At 37.9% G+C, this 23,687-nt stretch overlaps 1 protein-coding gene across 1 annotated transcript in view; it reads right to left on the bottom strand.

The window, feature by feature from the left end:
• LOC118190099 (follistatin-like) overlaps window positions 1-23,687 on the bottom strand; it is a 244,600-nt gene that overhangs the window by 56,952 nt on the left and 163,961 nt on the right. The window contains exon 3 of the mRNA XM_085810414.1: window positions 2,347-2,565. Coding sequence (XP_085666540.1) covers window positions 2,347-2,565 — 219 coding nt within the window. The remainder of the gene's footprint in view (window positions 1-2,346; window positions 2,566-23,687) is intronic.

The raw sequence follows: 23,687 nt of genomic DNA, 5'->3' as shown, positions 1-23,687 counted from the left end.
AGAATAATTAATTATTCTAATAATATATTTTAATTTAATAATAAATGACATCTGTCATTTTTTTTTAAACTCAAAAAAGGATGAGGGCAAGCTGATTAAAGAACTGTTCTTACCAACGTTCGCAGTGACCGCGGACACACTGACCAACGTCGTTCAAGCAACCACTCGTCGTTGTGTTATGTGTCTAGACGTCTCTCAGACACTTTGAGCGCTGTAAACAACCGTGCAGGTTCAGGTGCAGGAAGGTTGTATTAAAGATATTCTAACTTATGTATGATTACATTAACCTATAACTACTTTTGGTAGTAACAAACAATAAATTTTATTTCATTAAAGTGTGTGTTTCGGGATGACCCTGTATGTTGAAAATCTTTTACTGTTGCTGACTGAAATCCGAACCGGATTAAAGAAGTTTAATAAATTTCACTGAACAAGATACCGCCCAACCGGTATAGTGGTTAGCGTCGCTGACTGCCGGGCTTGAATCCCGGAGAAGGCATGGATATTTGTAAATGTATAGTGTCCATGCGGCATGGGGGGCACTCTAAATATACGGCGCGGCGAGCTGAACGTTCTCTCCAGAGGTTGGTGGTAGGACAAGAGGCGTGGGCGACTCGGACCCGTGCCCCCTGGGTGCTCTCCATCAGGGTGGAACTGCAATAAATCGCACTGTCACCTGTAAGGTGCTCAAGGCTGTTGCCAATGAGAGGCGTTGCACTCCTTGCCAAGAGTAGTTTCGTGGGCTTGGGGTGACTATAGTTTAGACAAGTCATCATTAGTCAACAATAACAATGAATACGATGGTTTATCAGAAACCAATTATGTTTGCGTTCTGGATAGTTCTGAAACCTGTTCCTAGTTTTTATGATTCTCACCAAGTTGCTTCTTAGTGAGATCTACACAAAATTTCTTTAAACAGAATATTTTACACTGCAAACTGAAAGCAACTGTAAATTTTACTGGCTGCAGTTTTTGTTCAGACATGAAGTTCACTATAGTAACTTTTGTGAAGCTGAAGTGTTTTTAAGATGTCTTTTGAAAAATCCCATCCTTTGATTTCCAAAACACTTATGAACTTTGGTGCATGAAGTTCAATCGGATTACTTTTGAGATGTATCTCTTAAGTATTTAGTGATACTTAAAATCTTATTTGCACGTAAGTGAAAATTAAATACAAATATATGCGAGTGTATATAAGACAATTGCATGTCACAGATGGGGGAAAAATGAAAACTGTTAAAGAAACTCTTGATGGCATAATAAATTTTTCGAAAATCTGAAGATTTCTTGTTAAGTCATTTTGTAGCTATCCTGACAACGGCACTTAGCTAAGATTGCTCATTTTTTGTGTCTTCTGCTTCAAAATAAATCTAATGTCTCTACAGTGGCGCCCGAACTAAAAGTTGGTGTATGATGATTTTTCACCACCAGGATTTGGCGATTGGGTCCCCTAATCCCCATTCACCTTTTAAAAGGGGGAGTATATAGGCATTATTTCCCTTCTTTCTGCGTGCCTTCGTGGTGTAAAGGTAGCACACTCGGCGGGTATTCGAGAGGTCCAGGTTCGAGCCCCGGCAAGGGCATTGCACATTTTCACGTCTTTCTGCTTTAGATGCAAAATAACCTAATGACTCTACATGTTTAGCAAGGAAAAAAATTGAAAATAACATTAATTTCCAAAGAAATTTTTGTAAAATGTTTTTAGGGTATTTTCAATAACGAAAAACATTGGTTGAATTGCATTATGATCAAATATCTATATGCATATATATATTTTGCTATATGCAAAATCTAACATGCATTGCCAATTCACAGAACATTATACATTCATAGACCTGGCTTTGTGGAGCGTAACGAGTCAAGATGTTGTTATATACAAAACCTATTATGTAACAGTAATACGTATTCATAGAACTAACGTTTTGGAACGTAACGACTCTAAATATTGTTATATGCAAAACCTAATATGTAATAATGTTACCAATTCATGCAAAACCTAATATGGAATGGTATTAACAATTCATACAGATCTCTTCTAGATGGTAATGAGTGAAGATAATTTTATATGCAAAACCTATCCTATAGTAGTATTACCAATTCATAGAACTATCTTCTTAGAAAGTAAAGACTCTAAATATGGAAAACCTGTCTTTGCTACCCGATTTTACGGTTATTAAAATTTGAGTTCCAGCTAAAGTTTATGATAGCCAAAGATGATGATTCAGCTTCTGATAGAAAAGAAATAAGGAATGCACAGAACAGAAAAGCTGTTAAAAGTAATAAATGCAATTAAACATTATACTCGCTATTATCGTACTCATGAATATTATTAATCATTATACTGACTTTGGCACTTTCCGAAGTATTCGATAGTCAACTGCTTGTTCTTCCGGCATTGCCTCTTTATCAGCCTACAGATATGTCTGTACGTCCGGCCATCTGAACCACAAACCTCTCCCATTTGCCTTTTCTTTCGGGAACAGGTGGGTGCGCAGACGCAAGCAGGTCGTTGCCTGCGCATGATGCACTTCATTCCTTTTCCGCAATTAACACCATCACAGGACACTATCGAATAAAGAAAATACATAATATTTAATAATCTTTATTTAATTCTGAAAATTAGCGAATTACATATTTATGAGAGATTACTATAGTGGACTGCATTTGAAAAGAAGAAAGAAGATTATTTTATGTCGCACTATAAGGCATTTCTTACTCCTTCTAGCATGTCTTCGTGGTGTAATGCTCAGCACACTCGGCGCGTATTCGAGAGGTCCAGGTTTGAGTCCCGGCGAGGGCATTGCTCATTTTTCACATCGCCTGTTTAAAAAAAAAATAGTCTAATTGCTCTAATGACAGTGGCGCCCGAACTAAAAATGATGGTGGATGATGATTCTTCACCACCAGGATTTGGCGATTGGGAGTCCTAATCCCGAGTCACCCTTTAAAAGCGGGAGTATATAAGGTATTGCTCCCACCTTCTAGCATGCCTTCGTGGTGTAATGGTCAGCACACTCGGCGAGCAATCGAGAGGCCCAGGTTCGAATCCAGGCGAGGGAACTGCTCATTTTCACATTTCCTCCTTCAAAAAATACCCTAATGACCACAGCACAAAAAGTATACAACTTTTGTTTTAACCTTCAAGGGGCTATATAATCTCGAAACAGGATTTTTCGTTAGTTCACTACAAGGAGTTTCTAATAAATGGAGTAAGCCTCCTCCGTATGTCCCAAGCAATAAAAACGAAGCCATAAAACGTCACGGTATGACGTCACGACTTATCATGGGTGCTGCCATAGGCTGACTCCTGGTTTTGTTTACATTCTAATCGGTGTTTTCTACATATTAGTTGTTCATCATTGAATGTTCATAGTTCAATGAATAAGTTCTCTGAATAATTTTCTACTTACTACATAGAAAAATCACGAAGACTGCAAATATCCTTTTCAAATTTAATAAAATTTAGGTACATGAAAATGTGTAAATGATAACTATAAGACGTATGAATACATAGTAAAATCTAAAAGACCAGTGAACGTTTCAATGGTATTTTATGCAAATTACGCCTACAGACACTTTTTTGAGCCTCCGGATATCGATATTTGCTCTCAAAGTGAATCTAATTTTATTTACCAAAATGTTTCGTAGCCATATCCACACGCTGTATGGCAGCCTGATAAGCCGTGACGTCACGTTGTTGACATTTCTTTGCTTCATTTCTGTGACGTCATGCTTGCGCTATCTATTCTAACCTTCTTGGTTCACTAAAAACGGCGTATCACTTTTAAAGTTGTTGCCACCAAATACTATCGCCCTGTATTATTTTTGAAGAAATAATGAATAATCTGCATGTATGTACGTTCCTCTCAGTGTCAAAAAACGATGGTACCTAGAACCATCCACTTTTGAATAACGTAGTCCTCCATTCGAGCATGGGCACCTGGAATCCTTAATTTTGAATTAGTTTTATTATCTACCTCATATTTTGTAAAACTTTAAAGAATTTTTGATTATCAAATTCAACGATCTGAAGACGAGCAATGGCAACACTGTTCGAAATACATTTTTATCTCCAGCGCGCGAGACTGTTGCCATTCGGAAAAATGTCAGATATTGATCTTTCAGTTTAAATTAACAAACTCGGCTCTAAGAAAGCGATATGTTGCCACGGATGGAAATAAAACCTTTTTAATCTTTTACCTGTCAGTGCATTGGCATTCAGCAAAGCCTAAGATACTTTGGAATTTAATCTGTCAGGTTATTGAGTAATAAATTTAATAACGATTTAAAACCATGCGAAATCATCGGTCTTGAACACAGTTTTGATGAATATTTTTATCTGCTTTTTAATGTGATTCATTTAAAAAATCTAGAGACGTTTAATTAGAAATACTGAATATTTCTATAAAATCACTTAGCTGGGCAAATTACACTAGCTAAAATCATAATATTCTATTTATTTTTTATGACAATCATTTTAAGAGGGAACCCGCGCAAACGTCTATTTTTTAAAAACATGCTATAGAAAATATAAAAATAGGTCGGGAATTCTTAAGGTAGGATGTTTTCAAACATTTTGTAATTTGCTGTTGAATTTTATGTGGCGTAAAGTGCGAAAGCGTGGCATTTGATAAATAAAGTTAACATACAAAAATTTAATAATAAAAAGAAAAAAAATTGTTAGCCTTCTTGCTACGAAAACTGAATATTGATATAATAAATTGAGAAAAGAAAGAAAATAAACAAAAATGTTATGCCAAAACTGCACCGGGAGTTATAAACGCATGCTGCTAGGCAGCTTTTAAAAATTTCGTGATTTTCTTGTTGAACTGTATGTGACGTAAGTTCGAAGAAAACGATACTTAATAATAAATCTAAAATATCCGATGTGAACACCACGTGACTTCCTTGTACAGTCCACTTAATTATACACATTTTTGCTGCATTTCATTTAAACTTATTGGATTGAATTAAATCTTAATTTAATCTTAATTTAAACTTATTGGTTGATTTAAATTCGAGGTCTAAATGGCCGAGTTTGTGTCGATTTCTTTCTTTCAATTGGATACGTCGCAAAAGTGTCTTCAATAAATTTGAGCAAAACGTTGATACGCGATAATGTTCCATTTTTTTTATATAATATGAATGCATTCAGACACATAATATCCAAGAAATGGAGAAATATCTTTTTGTAGTACTTTTTGAGTCGTTTTCTTGCTGTGGAGTACGCTATGATAATTCCATCGCTCCTATACACTCCACCCATTTTTTTTATTATAATTAATCACTAGCTCTGGTTTCTTTATTATTATTTTTCTTTTATCTGTTTCTATTACGTTGTCATTATGTACAGTACTTACCCACTTATCTTTCCATTTCATAAACATAACACACGCAAGACGAGCATACTCGTCAATACACAAAATCGTGCCTCTTCTCCATGACGAGTATACTCGTCAATCACAGTTAACTGGTTAAACGCATCAAAACGATTGAAGTGCTCATAGGCTTCGAAAGCCCATTAAGAATTGTCAAATATAAAGCAAATGTATCTTTTTCAGAACATACAGTAAACGCCACTTAATGTAATCAAGTTTCACCATGATATTTTGTTAACACCAAACGAATAAAGTCAAAAGGGTTTATAAAAATAGGCCAAGGTCACTGAAATAAATGCTGCTAAGTAAAAGATTATGTCGTCAAACAGCATGTTTCCAGTTTTAGCCAACCATTTAAAATGACGCAAACAAGACACCTTAGAAAGAGTAGATTAGGAATAACTCTGTCAATTTTGAAGGTGATTTGAAGGTGATAAGACACAGATGCCTCTTGTTCAGTAGCAAAAGCATTTCTGCAGACTTTTCCCGCTGGTTTTGGGGATAAAAGAATCCTTTAAATGCATCAATCCCAAAATAATGTTGCTTTTTTCGCTAATTTTAAATTTTACATTTGCATGCTTTCTTCCAATGGATAAAGGATGCTGTACGAGTATTTGTTATGTGTCAAAAACTTCTTCGGTTATAAATGAATTTTCATATAAAAAAAACACACACACATACACACAAAAAAACCGAAAGCTTTCATATTTTATATATTACGCCCAAAGGATCATTTTTTAACCTTTTGTGTGTTACCTTTATTTATTAAATATCATGTTCTTCGCACTTAAACCATAAAATTCAATTCAAACGCAATATCACAAAATGCTTAAAAGAGCATATCTTTAGAATTTCCGATACACAGTCGTTGGAGTTTTTTTAAATTTTTTTTTAATTTTTAATTTTTATTATTATTATTATTATTATTATTTTAATTTTTACACCGTACACTGTTGCTATTGCTTGCTGTGAAATCATTGTGTTTCTTAATCAAAATTCATAAATGCTATACAAAATATGAAATAGATAATGAAACAAATTCCAAATTTGGACATCCAGATGCGCATATTCGGATGGAGACGTACGTTGTTCAAAATTGGATGGGTCTAGGTACCGTTGTTTTATCACAGTACGACAAACACATACATTTATGCAAATGCATAATTCCTTTAATTATGATAATGTATAGTTTCTTGAATTATGCAGATGCATAATTTCTTTAAATATAAGACAGGGCTTTATTATTTGGTGGCAATAGTTTAAAAAGTGATTCGCCGTTCACTTTAGTTTTGTAGTGATATTAGTGAATTTGTAGAGACATTGGGTATTTTTTGAAGCAGGAAAGATGAAAAATTAGCAACGCCTTCGCCAGCAATCGAACCGCTCACCTCTGAAATACACGCCCAGCGTTCAGACCACCACACTACGAAGTCATGACAAGAAGGCGGAAGAAATACCTTATATAGCCCCCTTTTTTAAAGGGCGACTGGAGCTTTTAGGGGACTCAATCGCCAAGTACTTGGTGAGGAGAATCATCATTCACAGTCGTTTTAATTCGGGGGCTGCTGTAGAGACATTAAGAATTTTTTGGAAGCAGGAAAAATGAAAAATTAGCAACGCCTTCGCTGGGAATCGAATCGCGCACCTCTGGAATACGCGCCCAGCGTTCAGACCACCACACCACGAAGTCATGACAAGAAGGCGGAAGAAATACCTTATATAGCCCCCTTTTTTAAAGGGCGACTGGAGCTTTTAGGGGACTCAGTCGCCAAGTACTTGGTGAGGAGAATCATCATTCACAGTCGTTTTAATTCGGGCGCTGCTGTAGAGACATTAAGAATTTTTTGGAAGCAGGAAAAATGAAAAATTAGCAACGCCTTCGCTGGGAATCGAATCGCGCACCTCTAGAATACGCGCCCAGCGTTCAGACCACCACACCACGAAGTCATGACAAGAAGGCGGAAGAAATACCTTATATAGCCCCCTTTTTTAAAGGGCGACTGGAGCTTTTAGGGGACTCAATCGCCAAGTACTTGGTGAGGAGAATCATCATTCACAGTCGTTTTAATTCGGGCGCTGCTGTAGAGACATTAAGAATTTTTTGGAAGCAGGAAAAATGAAAAATTAGCAACGCTTTCCCTGGGAATCGAATCGCGCACCTCTGGAATACGCGCCCAGCGTTCAGACCACCACACCACGAAGTCATGACAAGAAGGCGGAAGAAATACCTTATATAGTCCAACTTTTAAAGGGCGACTGGAGCTTTTAGGGGACTCAATCGCCAAGTACTTGGTGAGGAGAATCATCATTCACAGTCGTTTTAATTCGGGCGCTGCTGTAGAGACATTAAGAATTTTTTGGAAGCAGGAAAAATGAAAAATTAGCAACGCCTTCGCTGGGAATCGAATCGCGCACCTCTAGAATACGCGCCCAGCGTTCAGACCACCACACCACGAAGTCATGACAAGAAGGCGGAAGAAATACCTTATATAGCCCCCTTTTTTAAAGGGCGACTGGAGCTTTTAGGGGACTCAATCGCCAAGTACTTGGTGAGGAGAATCATCATTCACAGTCGTTTTAATTCGGGCGCTGCTGTAGAGACATTAAGAATTTTTTGGAAGCAGGAAAAATGAAAAATTAGCAACGCTTTCCCTGGGAATCGAATCGCGCACCTCTGGAATACGCGCCCAGCGTTCAGACCACCACACCACGAAGTCATGACAAGAAGGCGGAAGAAATACCTTATATAGTCCCCCTTTTAAAGGGCGACTGGAGCTTTTAGGGGACTCAATCGCCAAGTACTTGGTGAGGAGAATCATCATTCACAGTCGTTTTAATTCGGGCGCTGCTGTAGAGACATTAAGAATTTTTTGGAAGCAGGAAAAATGAAAAATTAGCAACGCCTTCGCCAGCAATCGAACAGCTCACCTCTGAAATTCACGCCCAGCGTTCAGACCACCACACTACGAAGTCATGACAAGAAGGCGGAAGAAATACCTTATATAGCCCCCTTTTTTAAAGGGCGACTGGAGCTTTTAGGGGACTCAATCGCCAAGTACTTGGTGAGGAGAATCATCATTCACAGTCGTTTTAATTCGGGCGCTGCTGTAGAGACATTAAGAATTTTTTGGAAGCAGGAAAAATGAAAAATTAGCAACGCTTTCCCTGGGAATCGAATCGCGCACCTCTGGAATACGCGCCCAGCGTTCAGACCACCACACCACGAAGTCATGACAAGAAGGCGGAAGAAATACCTTATATAGCCCCCTTTTTTAAAGGGCGACTGGAGCTTTTAGGGGACTCAATCGCCAAGTACTTGGTGAGGAGAATCATCATTCACAGTCGTTTTAATTCGGCCGCTGCTGTAGAGACATTAAGAATTTTTTGGAAGCAGGAAAAATGAAAAATTAGCAACGCTTTCCCTGGGAATCGAATCGCGCACCTCTGGAATACGCGCCCAGCGTTCAGACCACCACACCACGAAGTCATGACAAGAAGGCGGAAGAAATACCTTATATAGTCCAACTTTTAAAGGGCGACTGGAGCTTTTAGGGGACTCAATCGCCAAGTACTTGGTGAGGAGAATCATCATTCACAGTCGTTTTAATTCGGGCGCTGCTGTAGAGACATTAAGAATTTTTTGGAAGCAGGAAAAATGAAAAATTAGCAACGCCTTCGCTGGGAATCGAATCGCGCACCTCTAGAATACGCGCCCAGCGTTCAGACCACCACACCACGAAGTCATGACAAGAAGGCGGAAGAAATACCTTATATAGCCCCCTTTTTTAAAGGGCGACTGGAGCTTTTAGGGGACTCAATCGCCAAGTACTTGGTGAGGAGAATCATCATTCACAGTCGTTTTAATTCGGGCGCTGCTGTAGAGACATTAAGAATTTTTTGGAAGCAGGAAAAATGAAAAATTAGCAACGCTTTCCCTGGGAATCGAATCGCGCACCTCTGGAATACGCGCCCAGCGTTCAGACCACCACACCACGAAGTCATGACAAGAAGGCGGAAGAAATACCTTATATAGTCCCCCTTTTAAAGGGCGACTGGAGCTTTTAGGGGACTCAATCGCCAAGTACTTGGTGAGGAGAATCATCATTCACAGTCGTTTTAATTCGGGCGCTGCTGTAGAGACATTAAGAATTTTTTGGAAGCAGGAAAAATGAAAAATTAGCAACGCCTTCGCCAGCAATCGAACAGCTCACCTCTGAAATTCACGCCCAGCGTTCAGACCACCACACTACGAAGTCATGACAAGAAGGCGGAAGAAATACCTTATATAGCCCCCTTTTTTAAAGGGCGACTGGAGCTTTTAGGGGACTCAATCGCCAAGTACTTGGTGAGGAGAATCATCATTCACAGTCGTTTTAATTCGGGCGCTGCTGTAGAGACATTAAGAATTTTTTGGAAGCAGGAAAAATGAAAAATTAGCAACGCTTTCCCTGGGAATCGAATCGCGCACCTCTGGAATACGCGCCCAGCGTTCAGACCACCACACCACGAAGTCATGACAAGAAGGCGGAAGAAATACCTTATATAGTCCAACTTTTAAAGGGCGACTGGAGCTTTTAGGGGACTCAATCGCCAAGTACTTGGTGAGGAGAATCATCATTCACAGTCGTTTTAATTCGGGCGCTGCTGTAGAGACATTAAGAATTTTTTGGAAGCAGGAAAAATGAAAAATTAGCAACGCCTTCGCTGGGAATCGAATCGCGCACCTCTGGAATACGCGCCCAGCGTTCAGACCACCACACCACGAAGTCATGACAAGAAGGCGGAAGAAATACCTTATATAGCCCCCTTTTTTAAAGGGCGACTGGAGCTTTTAGGGGACTCAATCGCCAAGTACTTGGTGAGGAGAATCATCATTCACAGTCGTTTTAATTCGGGCGCTGCTGTAGAGACATTAAGAATTTTTTGGAAGCAGGAAAAATGAAAAATTAGCAACGCTTTCGCTGGGAATCGAATCGCGCACCTCTGGAATACGCGCCCAGCGTTCAGACCACCACACCACGAAGTCATGACAAGAAGGCGGAAGAAATACCTTATATAGTCCCCCTTTTAAAGGGCGACTGGAGCTTTTAGGGGACTCAATCGCCAAGTACTTGGTGAGGAGAATCATCATTCACAGTCGTTTTAATTCGGGCGCTGCTGTAGAGACATTAAGAATTTTTTGGAAGCAGGAAAAATGAAAAATTAGCAACGCCTTCGCCAGCAATCGAACAGCTCACCTCTGAAATACACGCCCAGCGTTCAGACCACCACACCACGAAGTCATGACGAGAAGGCGGAAGAAATACCTTATATAGTCCCCCTTTTAAAGGGCGACAGGAGCTTTTAGGGGACTCAGTCGCCAAGTACTTGGTGAGGAGAATCATCATTCACAGTCGTTTTAATTCGGGCGCTGCTGTAGAGACATTAAGAATTTTTTGGAAGCAGGAAAAATGAAAAATTAGCAACGCCTTCGCCGGGAATCGAATCGCGCACCTCTGGAATACGCGCCCAGCGTGCAGATCACCTCACCACGAAGGCTTGCCAAAAAGGCGGGAAAAATACCTTATAAATTAACGCAAAATGCCAAAACGAAATTAATTGCCCTTCTAGGCAAATAGCTCCTTGGGGCTATTAAATAAATTTTTGCATTTTTCCTAGTTAAAATGTTGTGAAAGTACTTAATTATATATTTACGCTAAGTCAATTCATTTGCTGTTTTGAAGGCTATTTATCTCGTCGTTTAATGTCATCATTCGGTTAATAGTCATGGACAAACGTGATCACATTAAACTTTGTACACTGTAGTCATTAAGTTTCAATAAATATTTAGTCAATAAAATTTTTAATTTAGTTAAACATATTTGTTTTGTTGACAAAGCAAACTGACACATTTTTGTTTTGTTGTTTGTCTTTTTCATTTTGTGCTAAAAAAAATCGGCCCCTTTTTGTTGTTGTTTTCAGATACGTCTTTGGCCTACATGCAGTTTGAGTGTGAGACCACTGTCTCAGCTCATACCTGCAGCCAGCCCTTCTTACGTTATTCCACTTTCTCTTTGTTCTGCCAAACATATTCTGAAAATGTAATTTCGGTAATAGTTGGCTATCAGGAGAAAAACCAAATACCATCCATAGAGGCTCATGCATCGTTATTGAACAAACAAGGGCGGGACCTAACCAATGACGTCTTTTGCCGGATGAAGGGGGGGCGGATGAGGTAAAAAAATCCACTTTGACACAGAGAAAAATGACAGCAGCTGTTCCTTGGAACATTAGCCCCTGAGAAATGAACTTTTTTCTCACACCCACACCATTGTCAGCTCGCGTTCCAGAGCTCAACAATCCACGTCATCCAGGAGACGATGTTCGCTAGGAGCTTAGGTCCAGTTGGGTGTTGTTCCAGGTATGAGTTAGTTGCCAGGAGAAAGGTATATCACCATTCGAGTTGGGAAACTGCATGGTCGCCAGTTTTTTGGGTACGTGATCAGACACGTTATTTAATGCGGGTCTAAACATACGTTTTTGTACGGAATGCTGGAAATGGAAATGTGAATCACCGTATTCAGTGCAATTTTATTGCTTTTCTTAACCTTCTTTATTTTTTTCAGAAGCAAGAGGGAGGGGAATGGAAGTTGCATTTCAACGTTGCAGTTGGGAGGGGGGGGGAGATGCGGAAAAATATTTTGTTTACTAATTCTTGAAAACGGTGTGACGGTTTTATTTCTAATAACCCCTGGTGTGAATTTTACGTGCTTTAATTCAAGGCACTAAATATTTCTTTAAAAAAATCTGATGTGTACACCACATGACTTCCTTATACGGAAAATAAATTATATTATTTTTTACTGCATTTCAATTTAAACTTATTTCCTCGAATTTCATTAAAGATACATTTATCATTCAATTAATTCAGTTCTCACTTCGCGACAAGGGGAAAATACATAAAGCCTCAAAGTAACTTTATTAGAAATTGAAAAATATAAAACATGCAGTTAAAAATTAAAGTTTCAACGCAAAAACAAGCAATTCGGTCAGAGGGCAAGAAGGTAGATTTTTCCGTGCGCAAAACTGAAAACTTACTTTTGATCTGGGCTTCCAGATACCCACATTTAGTGGAAGTTGGTATTGCTCTCTGGCAAGAAGTGAATATTCAGCTATTTAACATTTTTGGAGAACTTAAGAAGAGCAGTACCAATGATGTCCAATATCAACAAAATTTCCTATCGCATAGAAGCAGTGATTCTAACTATAAAGCAAATTTTACTGATCGCTCAAAGAATCGTGATCATGTAGGGGCAGCTTTTGTTTGTGATAAAGAAATCAGGAGTAGTAAACTTCATAAAGCTGCACTGTCTTTACTGCAGAAACGTTTGCCATTTTGAATTCTTTAATCTTTATCTCTAGGCAGAATAGCAGAAAGTTCATCATCTACTCTGACTCTCTGAGTGCTCTTGAATCAATAAATACAAATACTAGCCACTCTTTCGTCTTAGAAATTTTAAAGGCACACCTCCGTTTGAGAAACGCGGGTTATTATTCTATTGCGTACTGCTGGGTGCCTGGACATGCTGGCATCAAAAGCAATGAACTCGCCGATGTCGCAGCAATATCTGCTGATACTACCTCTGAAAATGATGGGTCTTTTACAGACACACGGAATTACATTAGAACAAAATTCTTGTCCGGGTGGCAAGAACTTTGGAAATGCCAGACACTGAACAAATTAAGGCAGGTAAAACCCAATTTGGACTATTGGGAATCGAAAGGAGGATGTACTACGGACTCCTCTACGAATTGGTCACTGCAGACTGACATACCAGTATCTCTTGAAAGGAGATAATGAGCCTATTTGTGGCACTTACAACGTCAATCACATTTTAACCTGCTGTCCTGGTTTTAGTCAGAAACGTGAATATCATTTTAACTGTACGAATGTTTTAACAGCTCTCACTGGAAGAAACCCTCACATCAACCTCATAAGATTTTTAAAAGACGTCTCTTTTTACCATATGATTTTTCCTTTTAGCCTGCTTTACCTGTTGCTAGAGCATTTCTCAAAAGTCATTTCTCCATGCCTTCATCAGCATTACAGGTTCGTTTGAACAATTCATCTCATACAGTGTGTTTGAGCATTTTTTATTTCATTCACCATTCGTCTGGCGCATAATAACCTTCAAGGTTTTGTGCCATTAAAATTCAACCAACCAACCATTCAATGGAAGATTACATTATTTAAAACTGGATGGCTCTAGGTACCGTTGTCTTATCACAATGCGAGAAACATACATACATTCATACAGATTCTTCATTGTTTCATTTCTTTAAATATAACACAGGATTCTGATATGTGGTGGCAACAATTTGAAAGCTGAATCGACATTTATAGTGAACCAACGCAAAATTCCAAGACGAAATTATAGCACTTCTGAACTAAAGCCCTTTGGGCTAGAAATATGCGAACAGCCTGTATATTATAACATTCAGAACATTGTTTCAGAGGTTGTATTTTAGAATAAACTGCAGCAGTTGAAAAGGACTGCCCTTTCACGATTTCCCTAGCAATAATGGAAATAAAACTCAGAAATGTGTTTCTTTTGACGAAGAATTCTTTCGTACGAATGTCATAATTTAATTGACATTCGTCCTTGTCAATTTTACTAATATATTTTTATAATTAACGGAATCTTGATCTATGTCTATGAATCGTCCCTCGTATTCGGCTATCGACCCATTAATCGTCATAGACCCCCTTTAAGCGATCCCAGGGGGTCCATACCGATCCCGTTGGCAATCCCTGCTCAACAATTTAACGGCTGATTACTTTATAATGAAGTACAGGATGACCCAAAAGTCCGTTGACATTTCAAAATTCAATTATTCACTGAATATTGTAGTTAGAGAGGTAAAAACTGACACACAAGCTTGAAATGTCACGGGGTTTTATTGAAAGCAAAAAAAGTGCTTAAAACGGCTAACAGGTGGAGCTTCATTTGATAACAAAAGCAATAATTAGCATAATAATTTGTTTTCAGCAAAGAATATGTTCTTCATAACAAATGTTCAACATGTTGGCCGTCATTCATTAACAATACCTGAAGTCGAGGGACAATGTTGTAAACAGCACTGTACAGCATATCTGTAGGGGTATGGTGAGAAATTGCCGTCGGATGTTCTCTTTCAGCATCCCTAGTGAGATCGGACGATCGCGGTAGACTTGCGATTTCAGGTATCCTCATAACCAATAATCACACGGTGTGAGATCTGGAGACCAGAGAGGACAAAAACTGACTCAAGTGTTGGCTCAGTACGGGATCCTCACCAAATGATGTATGTGTGCAAGAGATCTTTCACACGTGTAGCCCCGTCCTGCATAAAATTCATACCAAGTGTTTATTAGCCAGACTAGGGATGATGCGGTTCTGTAACATATCAGCCTACCTCGCATCCGGCATATTTACAGTTTGAATAGCAGAACCACACATTTCCTGGAAGAGAAAGAGGTCCGATCAAGATTGATGTGATAAATCTACATCACACCGTCACCAACACCCGAAGGCGAGGATAGAAAAGTATCATGAAGGGACTGATTCCCTTTCTCGCTACAGCTCATTTCATACACGATTTTCATGCAGCATCACTGACATTTTGCTGCCCACTTTTTTTTGCATTTGTTTCTTTTAGTAAAAACCCGTGTCATTTCAATCATGTATGTCAATTTTTACGTACATTTTACGTACATTACGTCAATTCTACGTACAATTTTATGTACATTACGTCAATTCTACCGTGAATTTATTGACTTTTGGGTCACCCTGTATTGTAGATAACTGGAAGCCTTTTATCAATGACAGTAAGAATATTCGGGTAGACAATCTCACAAATCCCGAAGTCACGTCTTTAATAAAGTAAACCACCAAATTTATAAATTACTATGCAAAACCAGAGGATCAATAAACCTTTATTTACCCTTATTACGGAACAATTTGCCGGATTCAAATTTGAGACCAACTTCACACTTTATTCCATTGATTAAATTTATCTGCTATAAAATATTTCACTCTTCTCCCAATATTTACAATTTTCCCAGACTTTCATCTTAAAATTCAACCAATTGTGATTCGCGGCAAAATTTTCCATCTGCATAGAATGCAAAAACTACCCAAAAAGTGATAAAAAAAATTCTTCTAAATTAACCGTATTCGCAACGCAGCAAATAAGAATCCAATAAAATGTTGGTTCAATTGGGGCTTTCCGATGCTCTCAACCGTTCCCGGTAAAAATGCAATCGAAACGAAAAAGTGAAAAACTTGTTGGTCTTCTTTGGCAACAGGGAAAGACGTGCACGTTCGGAATTCATGCTGATAATAAAGTTCTTTGGGGTTTCATTAGCTTTGTGGGAATTTTCGAGGAAATCGCTAATAAGCAGTCTTCCTAATGGCAACTAACAGTGCAAAATGCAGCAATAAAAGAAAATTCATTTTTGCATGTTGGGAATAAGTAGGTAGATACTTATAAAACCTCTTCACAATCCAATTGACTTAATTCCGAATACAATTTCCTTTTCTGAGACATAAGCAATTTTTTTGCCAATTTAATAGTTTGTTGTAGCTTTCGCGTTTTAAGCTATAATAGTTTTTTTTTATTATTATTATTATGAAAAAGTGAAATGTACAAAACTTTTGAAAATTATTGCTTTAAACAAACTTGTGATCCGCTTGGTTCGTCGAACAACTAAGAAACTATGATAGCTGAATGTTTTTTTGTTGCTATCAATTTTTAACCATTTGCTGGCTAGTTGACTTGTTAAAAGTTTTCTTATGTAATTTAATTATCTTATTTTTGTATGTACTGTAGGGACATTGGGTATTTTTTGGAAGCAGGCAAGATGAAAAATGAGCAAACGCTTTCGCCGGGAATCGAACCACGGACCTCTGGAATACCGGCCCAGCGGGCAGAACCACTACACCACGAAGGCACGAAAGGAAGACGGGAGAAATACCTTATACACACCCCTTTTAAAGGGTGACTGGGGTTTTTAGGGGACCCAATCGCCAAATCCTCGGTGAGGAGAATCATCATCCAACACCCTTTTTAGTTCGGGCGCCACTGTAGAGACATTAGGTATTTTTTGGAAGCAGGCAAGATGAAGAATCTGCAATCTCCTTCGCCAGGAATCGAACCACGGACCTCTGGAATACCGGCCCAGCGTGCAGAACCACTACACCACGAAGACACGCAAGGAAGGCGGGAGAAATACCTTATAGTATAAATTATATTTCTTTGTGATTATTTACATCAAACACTACCAGACTTTTTCCTACATCGACCCATTTTGAAGGAACGATTTTATTCATCGGCCCTCCCCCTAATAAGGTATTTTCTCTGTTCTTCCAGCATGCCTTTCGTGGTGTAACGGTCAGCACGCTCGGCGAATATTCAAGAGATCCAGGTTCGAATTCCGGTGGGGGCACTGCTCATTTTTCACATTTTCAGAATTAAAAATAACCTAATGACTGTACACTGGCGCCCGAACTAAAAACTGTGGATGATGATGATTTTTCACCACCAGGATTTGTCGATTGGGTCCTTTAATTGCAGACAGACAGACAGCCAAAGAAGTACAGGGGGCACCTGAACATCGCCATGAGTAAAACTGGTATCGCTCCACTGCACTAACTAATAAAGTGCACCCTAACGGACATGGGGCACGCTAACGCCATGTTTGGGCATTTGTTTACATTGCAGCATCCATAATACTTACATATTAATGGTGCATAATTTGCATTACAGACAATATTGACATAAGATATACTTTACACGGGTACTTTGCAGTTGCATGTATAAATACAATGATAACTTCTAATCCCCAGTCGCCCTTTAAAAGGGGAGTATATAAGGTGATTTTCTTCCTCCTTCCAGCATGCCTTCGAAGTGTAACGGTCAGCACTCTCGGCGCGTATTCCAGCGGTCCAGGTTCGAGTCCCGGCCAGGGCATTGCTCATTTTTCACATATTATGGATTAAAAGTAATGTAACGGACTCCACACCCCTTAAATATTTCTCTACAACTTGCAGCATTGTCATAATATAAATAATTCCACATGAATAATTTTAAGACAGCACTACACTAAGAATATGAACAAAGCTTTCGAAAAATTTATTAGATTTACGTTTTATTACTGTTTGTATCATTACCTTCTTGTACGAAGTAAAGGAAGTATTGTAATCGCGAAAAATTTCGGGTGGCATATTTCAACGAAAACATCCACTTCGACCGCTCTCGAAACCATTTTAACAATGTTTTTACGTGACATCTCTACGTACGGACAGAATAAAGAACTGTTCTTGCTAAAACGGATTGTAAAATGGATTCAGAAACGATTTTTTCTTTAACATCTGTATGTATGTACGTATCTCGCATATCTCAAGAGCGAGTAGTCGTAGAACATTCCAAATTTGTACACAGGACTGCTATAACATACAGTTGTGCGCCTCCCCTTTTTTTTTGTTGCAGTCGGCTGCACCAATCGTGTATAAATATATATATATGTATATTACCACACTGTTACGTGGCTCGGCGAGTTAAGTTTTCTTTATTCTTATATGTTGATAAACTATGCATTTTTTGCTTTAATAGTGATTGCATTATAGGGTTTTTATGTTCTGCTGAATGCAGTATTTGTAGAATTATCAACAATTTAAAAATAGCCAGTTAAGACTAATGAACCGACATTTGTTTACATTTGAAACTCAGTAGACTCCTGAATCAAGTCAGTTTCTGCACCTTCACTGTCTTTTTGCCGAGTAGGACCAAAAGTCAACTTTCAGTTTTGTGCACCGAAAAATCGGCTTTCTCCCTCGTTGGCCGAATTGCTTATTTTTGAGTAAAAACTCTTTAATTTTAATCGTAATTTTTTACTGTATTTGGTGTTTTATGTTTTTCAGTATTTCACAAAGGCAGAAGTGGTGTACAGGGGCAATACCACTTCTACCTATGGCGACGTAATGGTGCCCCTTACACTTTTCTCCTGTCCTGTATTTTACAATTTCTAATGAAAATGGTTTGAGGTTTTATGTATTTTTGCTTCGCCGCGAAGTGAGAACTGAATTAATTGAATGAGAAATATATCTAAGGAAACTCCAGGAAATAAGTTTAAATGAAATGAGCAAAAATTGTGTATAATTTAATAGGCCACACAAGAAAGTCATATTGTGACCATATCAAACTTTTGTTTTTAATTTTACAAATACAAACAAGATTTCAGAAACAAAATCACAGATTCTTATTGCATCAGAGTTCGACTTTTAACGATTGTGATAGCTGTGCTTGATATATTGATGTAAATCTTGTAATATTTGACATAAAGTTCCTTAATGCAATTTTTAAATTACCTCGTTCAAAAATATTAAGCTTGTTTCTTGCTTTTTGTTGTAAATTATCGACTTGACAAAACAAACCCTGCTTCCATTAGATGACTGTTTGATTTGATTACGGCAAAGCATGCAAGGAGTATCTGCCTAAAGGGAGGGATGCCTTCGTGAGGAACTTTCTAAGAGAAACTGTGTCCCATGGCAGGGAGGCAGCGAGTAAAAGTACGCGGGCCGCCGGACTCTCGCAATACCACGACTAAATATTTATTAAATTTGTCATATGTAAGTACTTAGTGAGTATGAAATAAAACTTTTATTAATCATTGAGCGTTTTTGTTTTAATTTGGAGCCGACAATCCTAAGAAAGTGCGCGGCCAGCCAATGGCTTAGGAACGGCCCCGCTGGGCCCACTGGATAAGCGGATGTACAACTCAGTAGTGTTAGTTCAGTAACAGTCTTTAATTTGAGATTATATCTTTGGGATGACTTTCAAATTCTAAAACTTAACCTACCCATGTATTTTGTATATTATTTGTATTTAAAATCCTCCTTCAAAGAAATTTATATTTAACATCATCCTGCATAAAACATTTCTATTTAAAAAAATTACTATTGATTTTTAAAGTATATTGAAGACTTTGGGTGAATTCTCGGGTTATATTTATGTTAAGTAAGTTCTTTCTTAGCATATGACAGAGTTTATATCAATAAAAAATTAATTAACAGTTTATTTATATGTTTGTTTATTTGTACTATGTTTGTTTGTTTATAGTTTATTTGTTTTTCTTTGTTTATATGCTTGTTGTTTGTATACAGTTTATTTCTTTGTAATTTGTTTATTTGTTTGTGAGTTTATAATTTGTTTGTTTATAGCTTACTAGAACGCCCGGCGGTCATACGAAATGACCGCTGTTCTAGATATTATAAATTGTAATTAAAATGATTTGTGCAAAGGTTTCTGCTAATTTAATCTGAATTACCCATGGCAGGCGGCGAGGACGCCCCTTTGCTTACTGCCCCACGGGGTACCCCCTTCTACTTGCTTAATTGCTTAAAGTAGAATGCAATGAAGAAAACCACTGGCGGTATATTTCTCAAGACCACCGCTAGCTCAATCAATAAAGGTGATTTAAATAATGAAATGCTAATTCACATGCCAAAGATCTCTTTGTACACAACACTTCTTGGGTAGATCTTTCCATCATTTTTCAGCTCGCCTTCAGAGGACCATCCATTATTTTTAATTTTACGTCCATTCTTTCACGAACGCTTAAACAGGCAACATAAAGATGACCGTGTTCAAATGTAGGCTCAGGTAAAAATATTCCAGCATGCTTAAGCGTTTGGCCCTGTGACTTACGGATAGTCATAGCAAAGGGAGTTTTACAGGAAATTGTCTACGTGTCAATTGAAACGGGAACCCTGTGCCGTGGCAACTTCAGCCCATTGGCTAGTAAAGTTACGCAAGCAACCAATAAACTATCGGCGACAAACAGACGCATAAGCGGCATATATATGGGGTATATCATCTCCTCCTAAATGGCTGGCTCCCGGGCTTAGCGGTGCACGCCGTTGGATTCCACAGGTCTATGGCACGCCATTTTGACCATTCGCGTCTTCTTAGGACTTTAATTAGCCGAGATATTAATTAAAAACTAATTTTACCCTACGTTTTCCCTACATTCTCCGCTTTCGTTTTGGGGTTTTTCCTATTACAGGGATTTGGCTACGTGCCAAATTCTTTTTTCTCGAATACCTACGGAACGACGCCGCCGAATTGAAATTCGAGACGCGTATCCTCAGATTCCAAAAAATTCTCCGAATCCATCGATACCATTCTCATCTCCGTACGACTTTAATCGTACGACTTATTAATTAAAAATTGCGGAAACGTTAATTTCCGCGCTCATTTTTCAGAGTGGCAACAATAAACTATTGGCGACACACACCTTAGCGCTTATATATATAAAGATTTGCTTGTTAGTTTTTAATTCGTTTTTTAAAAGTCAGCGCCTGGGAGAGTGACCTCCCTCGTGACCTAAGAACTTGAGTTCTACGTTCAGTCTTGTCGTAGGACTTTCTGCATTTTTTAGGACTGAAATTTCTGGTATTCCTTATATTTATCATATTGAAGAAATGAGAAAAATAGTGATTTTTCGCTATTGCAAACCATTATTTAATTATTTTACTCTTTTCATCAGTTTTGGACAAGTTTACGCTAAGCGAATCAGAATGCCTGATTCCGCTCACGTGATATGTGACTTATTCTAAGTATACTCTGGGATAGACATTTTGAATTTGTAATATATGTATTTTGTGTTAACATTTGTTCTGCATTTATTTTGTTATTTTGTAACTCTTACTAAAATTATTGCTTTCCTGAAACATCTTCGACTGTTATAATGAAACCATGATTCTGTTTACACCACCCCCATCACGTTATCATGGACTCAGAATTTTAACTTACAGGACTGCTAGACTGTATTATGTGATGAAATTTGGTTTATTCCATATGTTGTTACTCTGATGATTACTAGAAAAATTTCCCTTTTATGTAATTATTTCTGCAAATTTGTACATTTAAGGTTTTCTTCAGCATTTCTAACCTGAAATCTCGCAACGTATTAACGACTTCTTCACACCTCACGTGACAAGGTAGTCACGCCCTCTCAACATCTGCAATCCTGACTTAGGTCTCACTCATGTATTCTCCTACTTTCAGCGCTCTATAGCAACTAACTCAGACAGCCGGAACAAAACTTGCAAATCCTGCAAATTAAACAGCGGCGCATCCAGCGGTACTTGGAACTTGGAACATTTTTAATTCGTTTGTTTAGAGTTTATTTACTTGTAATTTGTTTGTATACAGAACTTCCATTTGTTAGTCTCCGCCACGTTAAGGGCGACTGAGGACAGACTCGAGGCCCAGATATCTAAATCCTGATAATGACTAGTTAGCATCTACTATATTGGGTGTTTACACAAGCACCTTGGGATGCACGGATGCCACTGTAGAGAATACACAAGCACCTTGGAACACGAACGCCTCACCTGATTAACAATTAAGTTCACGAATTACAAACAAGTCATCTTGAACACGCCTCATATGACAAATGGTGTCTCGAGTTACGAACACTCAAATCGGAAACATGTAGTTTTTGAAAGATGTTTTGAGGTAACGTATCCTACATAATGAACATTCAAGTTATTCTTAAAACATTATCTTAATATTTCCATTGTATATCTCTGTATTATTTAAAGCCTTGGAATTACGAACTTGCAGGATCATGAATTCGGCTTAAATGAAAAGCAGGCATTTTGTATACTTCACACTTTTGTTGGATGTTTTTGTTATTTATGGTGTTACGCATCTAAGCAAAACCCTTTGGGCTTTAAATTCATAATTATGACATGTAGAATGTACTGCAGAACTGCACAAGAGAAGGAAAAAAAGATAATCTAAGAGGATATTTTAACGCGCATCGGAGGGGCTTTTGCAGAGCATCGGAGATTACTACTAGTCCACTACTGGACTGACCCTGCTATTTTTTTTTTTTTTTTTTTTTTCCCAAGGGAGCTTCATCTTGAGGAACTATTGTTTCCGTTTTGCGATTTTGCATCGAATCACTCTGAATGTCCGTTTCACTTTTCAAACTGTTGCCACCCAATATTATCGCCCTATATTATATTTGAAGAAATTAAATAATGAAGAATCTGCATAAATGTATGTATGTTTCTAGCATTGTGATAAAACTATGGTACACCTAGAGCCTAAGTAAACTATGGTACACCTAGAGCCTAGGTAAAACTATGGTACCCTACAATTTTGAGTGACGTAATCCTACTGCGAATATGAGATGCTGGAAGTCTAAATTTGGAATTTTTTTATCATCGATTTCATATTTTGTAAAATGGTAACAAATTTTTGATTAACAAACTTAAGGATTTCAAAGCGACCAATGGCAACATTGTACAGAAAAAACATTTTTGTTTCCAGCGTGTGAGACTGCGTATCCGAAATTCTAAAGATATGCTCAATTTAAAATCATTCTGCGATATTGCTCTTGAACTGAATTTTATGGTTTAAGTGCGATAAATATTAAAATATATAAATTAAAATATATAAATGATATTTAATGAATAAAGGTAACACACAAAATGTGGGAAAAAATGCCCCTTTGGACGTAATTTAAAATCTGACACCTTTTAGATATTATTTTCCCCCTTTTCTTTAAAAAACACTATTAGTCTTAAAATGGCATTTTGCGTCGTTTTCACTTTCTGCGTTGATTCACCTTTCAAACTGTTGCCACCAAATATTATTGCCGTGTGTTTAAGGAAACTAAATATTAAAGAATTTGCCTGAATGAATGAATGTTTCTCGCATTGTGAAAAAATGACGATATCAAGAACCATCGAATTTTGAATAACCTAGTCTTCCAACCGTTTGGAAGCCCAAATTCTCAATTTCGAATTTGTTTTATTATTTATTTCAAATTATGTAAAATCTTAACGAATTTCTGATTACCAAATTCAAGGATTTCAAAGCGAGCAATGGCAACACTGTACGGAAAAAAAGCATTTTTATATCCTGCACGCGATACTGTGCATCGGAAATTCTCAAGATGAGCTCATTTTAAAATTAATTTGCGATACTGCTGTTGAACTGAATTTTATGGTTTCAGTGCAAAGAACATAATATTTAATACATAAAGGTTAAAAAAAAAGTCCGCTTGGGCGTAATGTGAAAATTTTATTCAACGTTTTTAGTAAAGTCAAGGATGAAATGTTTGAGAAAACTGATACATATAATTACATTCACGAGTTTGACCTGCTTCAAGAGACGACGCCAAGATCGGTAATCCACCAGCGTTCATTTATATCCATTCGTTTTCTTTTCCTCACAGGACGAGCAGACAAACACACGATCGGGGAACATTTC

Source organism: Stegodyphus dumicola, chromosome 2 (assembly GCF_044657685.1).
Source record: "Stegodyphus dumicola isolate Sdum_Otavi_A_Nest chromosome 2, ASM4465768v1".
Taxonomy (NCBI): Eukaryota; Metazoa; Arthropoda; class Arachnida; order Araneae; family Eresidae; genus Stegodyphus; species Stegodyphus dumicola.
The sequence above is the reverse complement of the archived record's forward strand: the minus strand, read 5'-3'. Positions and strand labels throughout refer to the sequence as shown.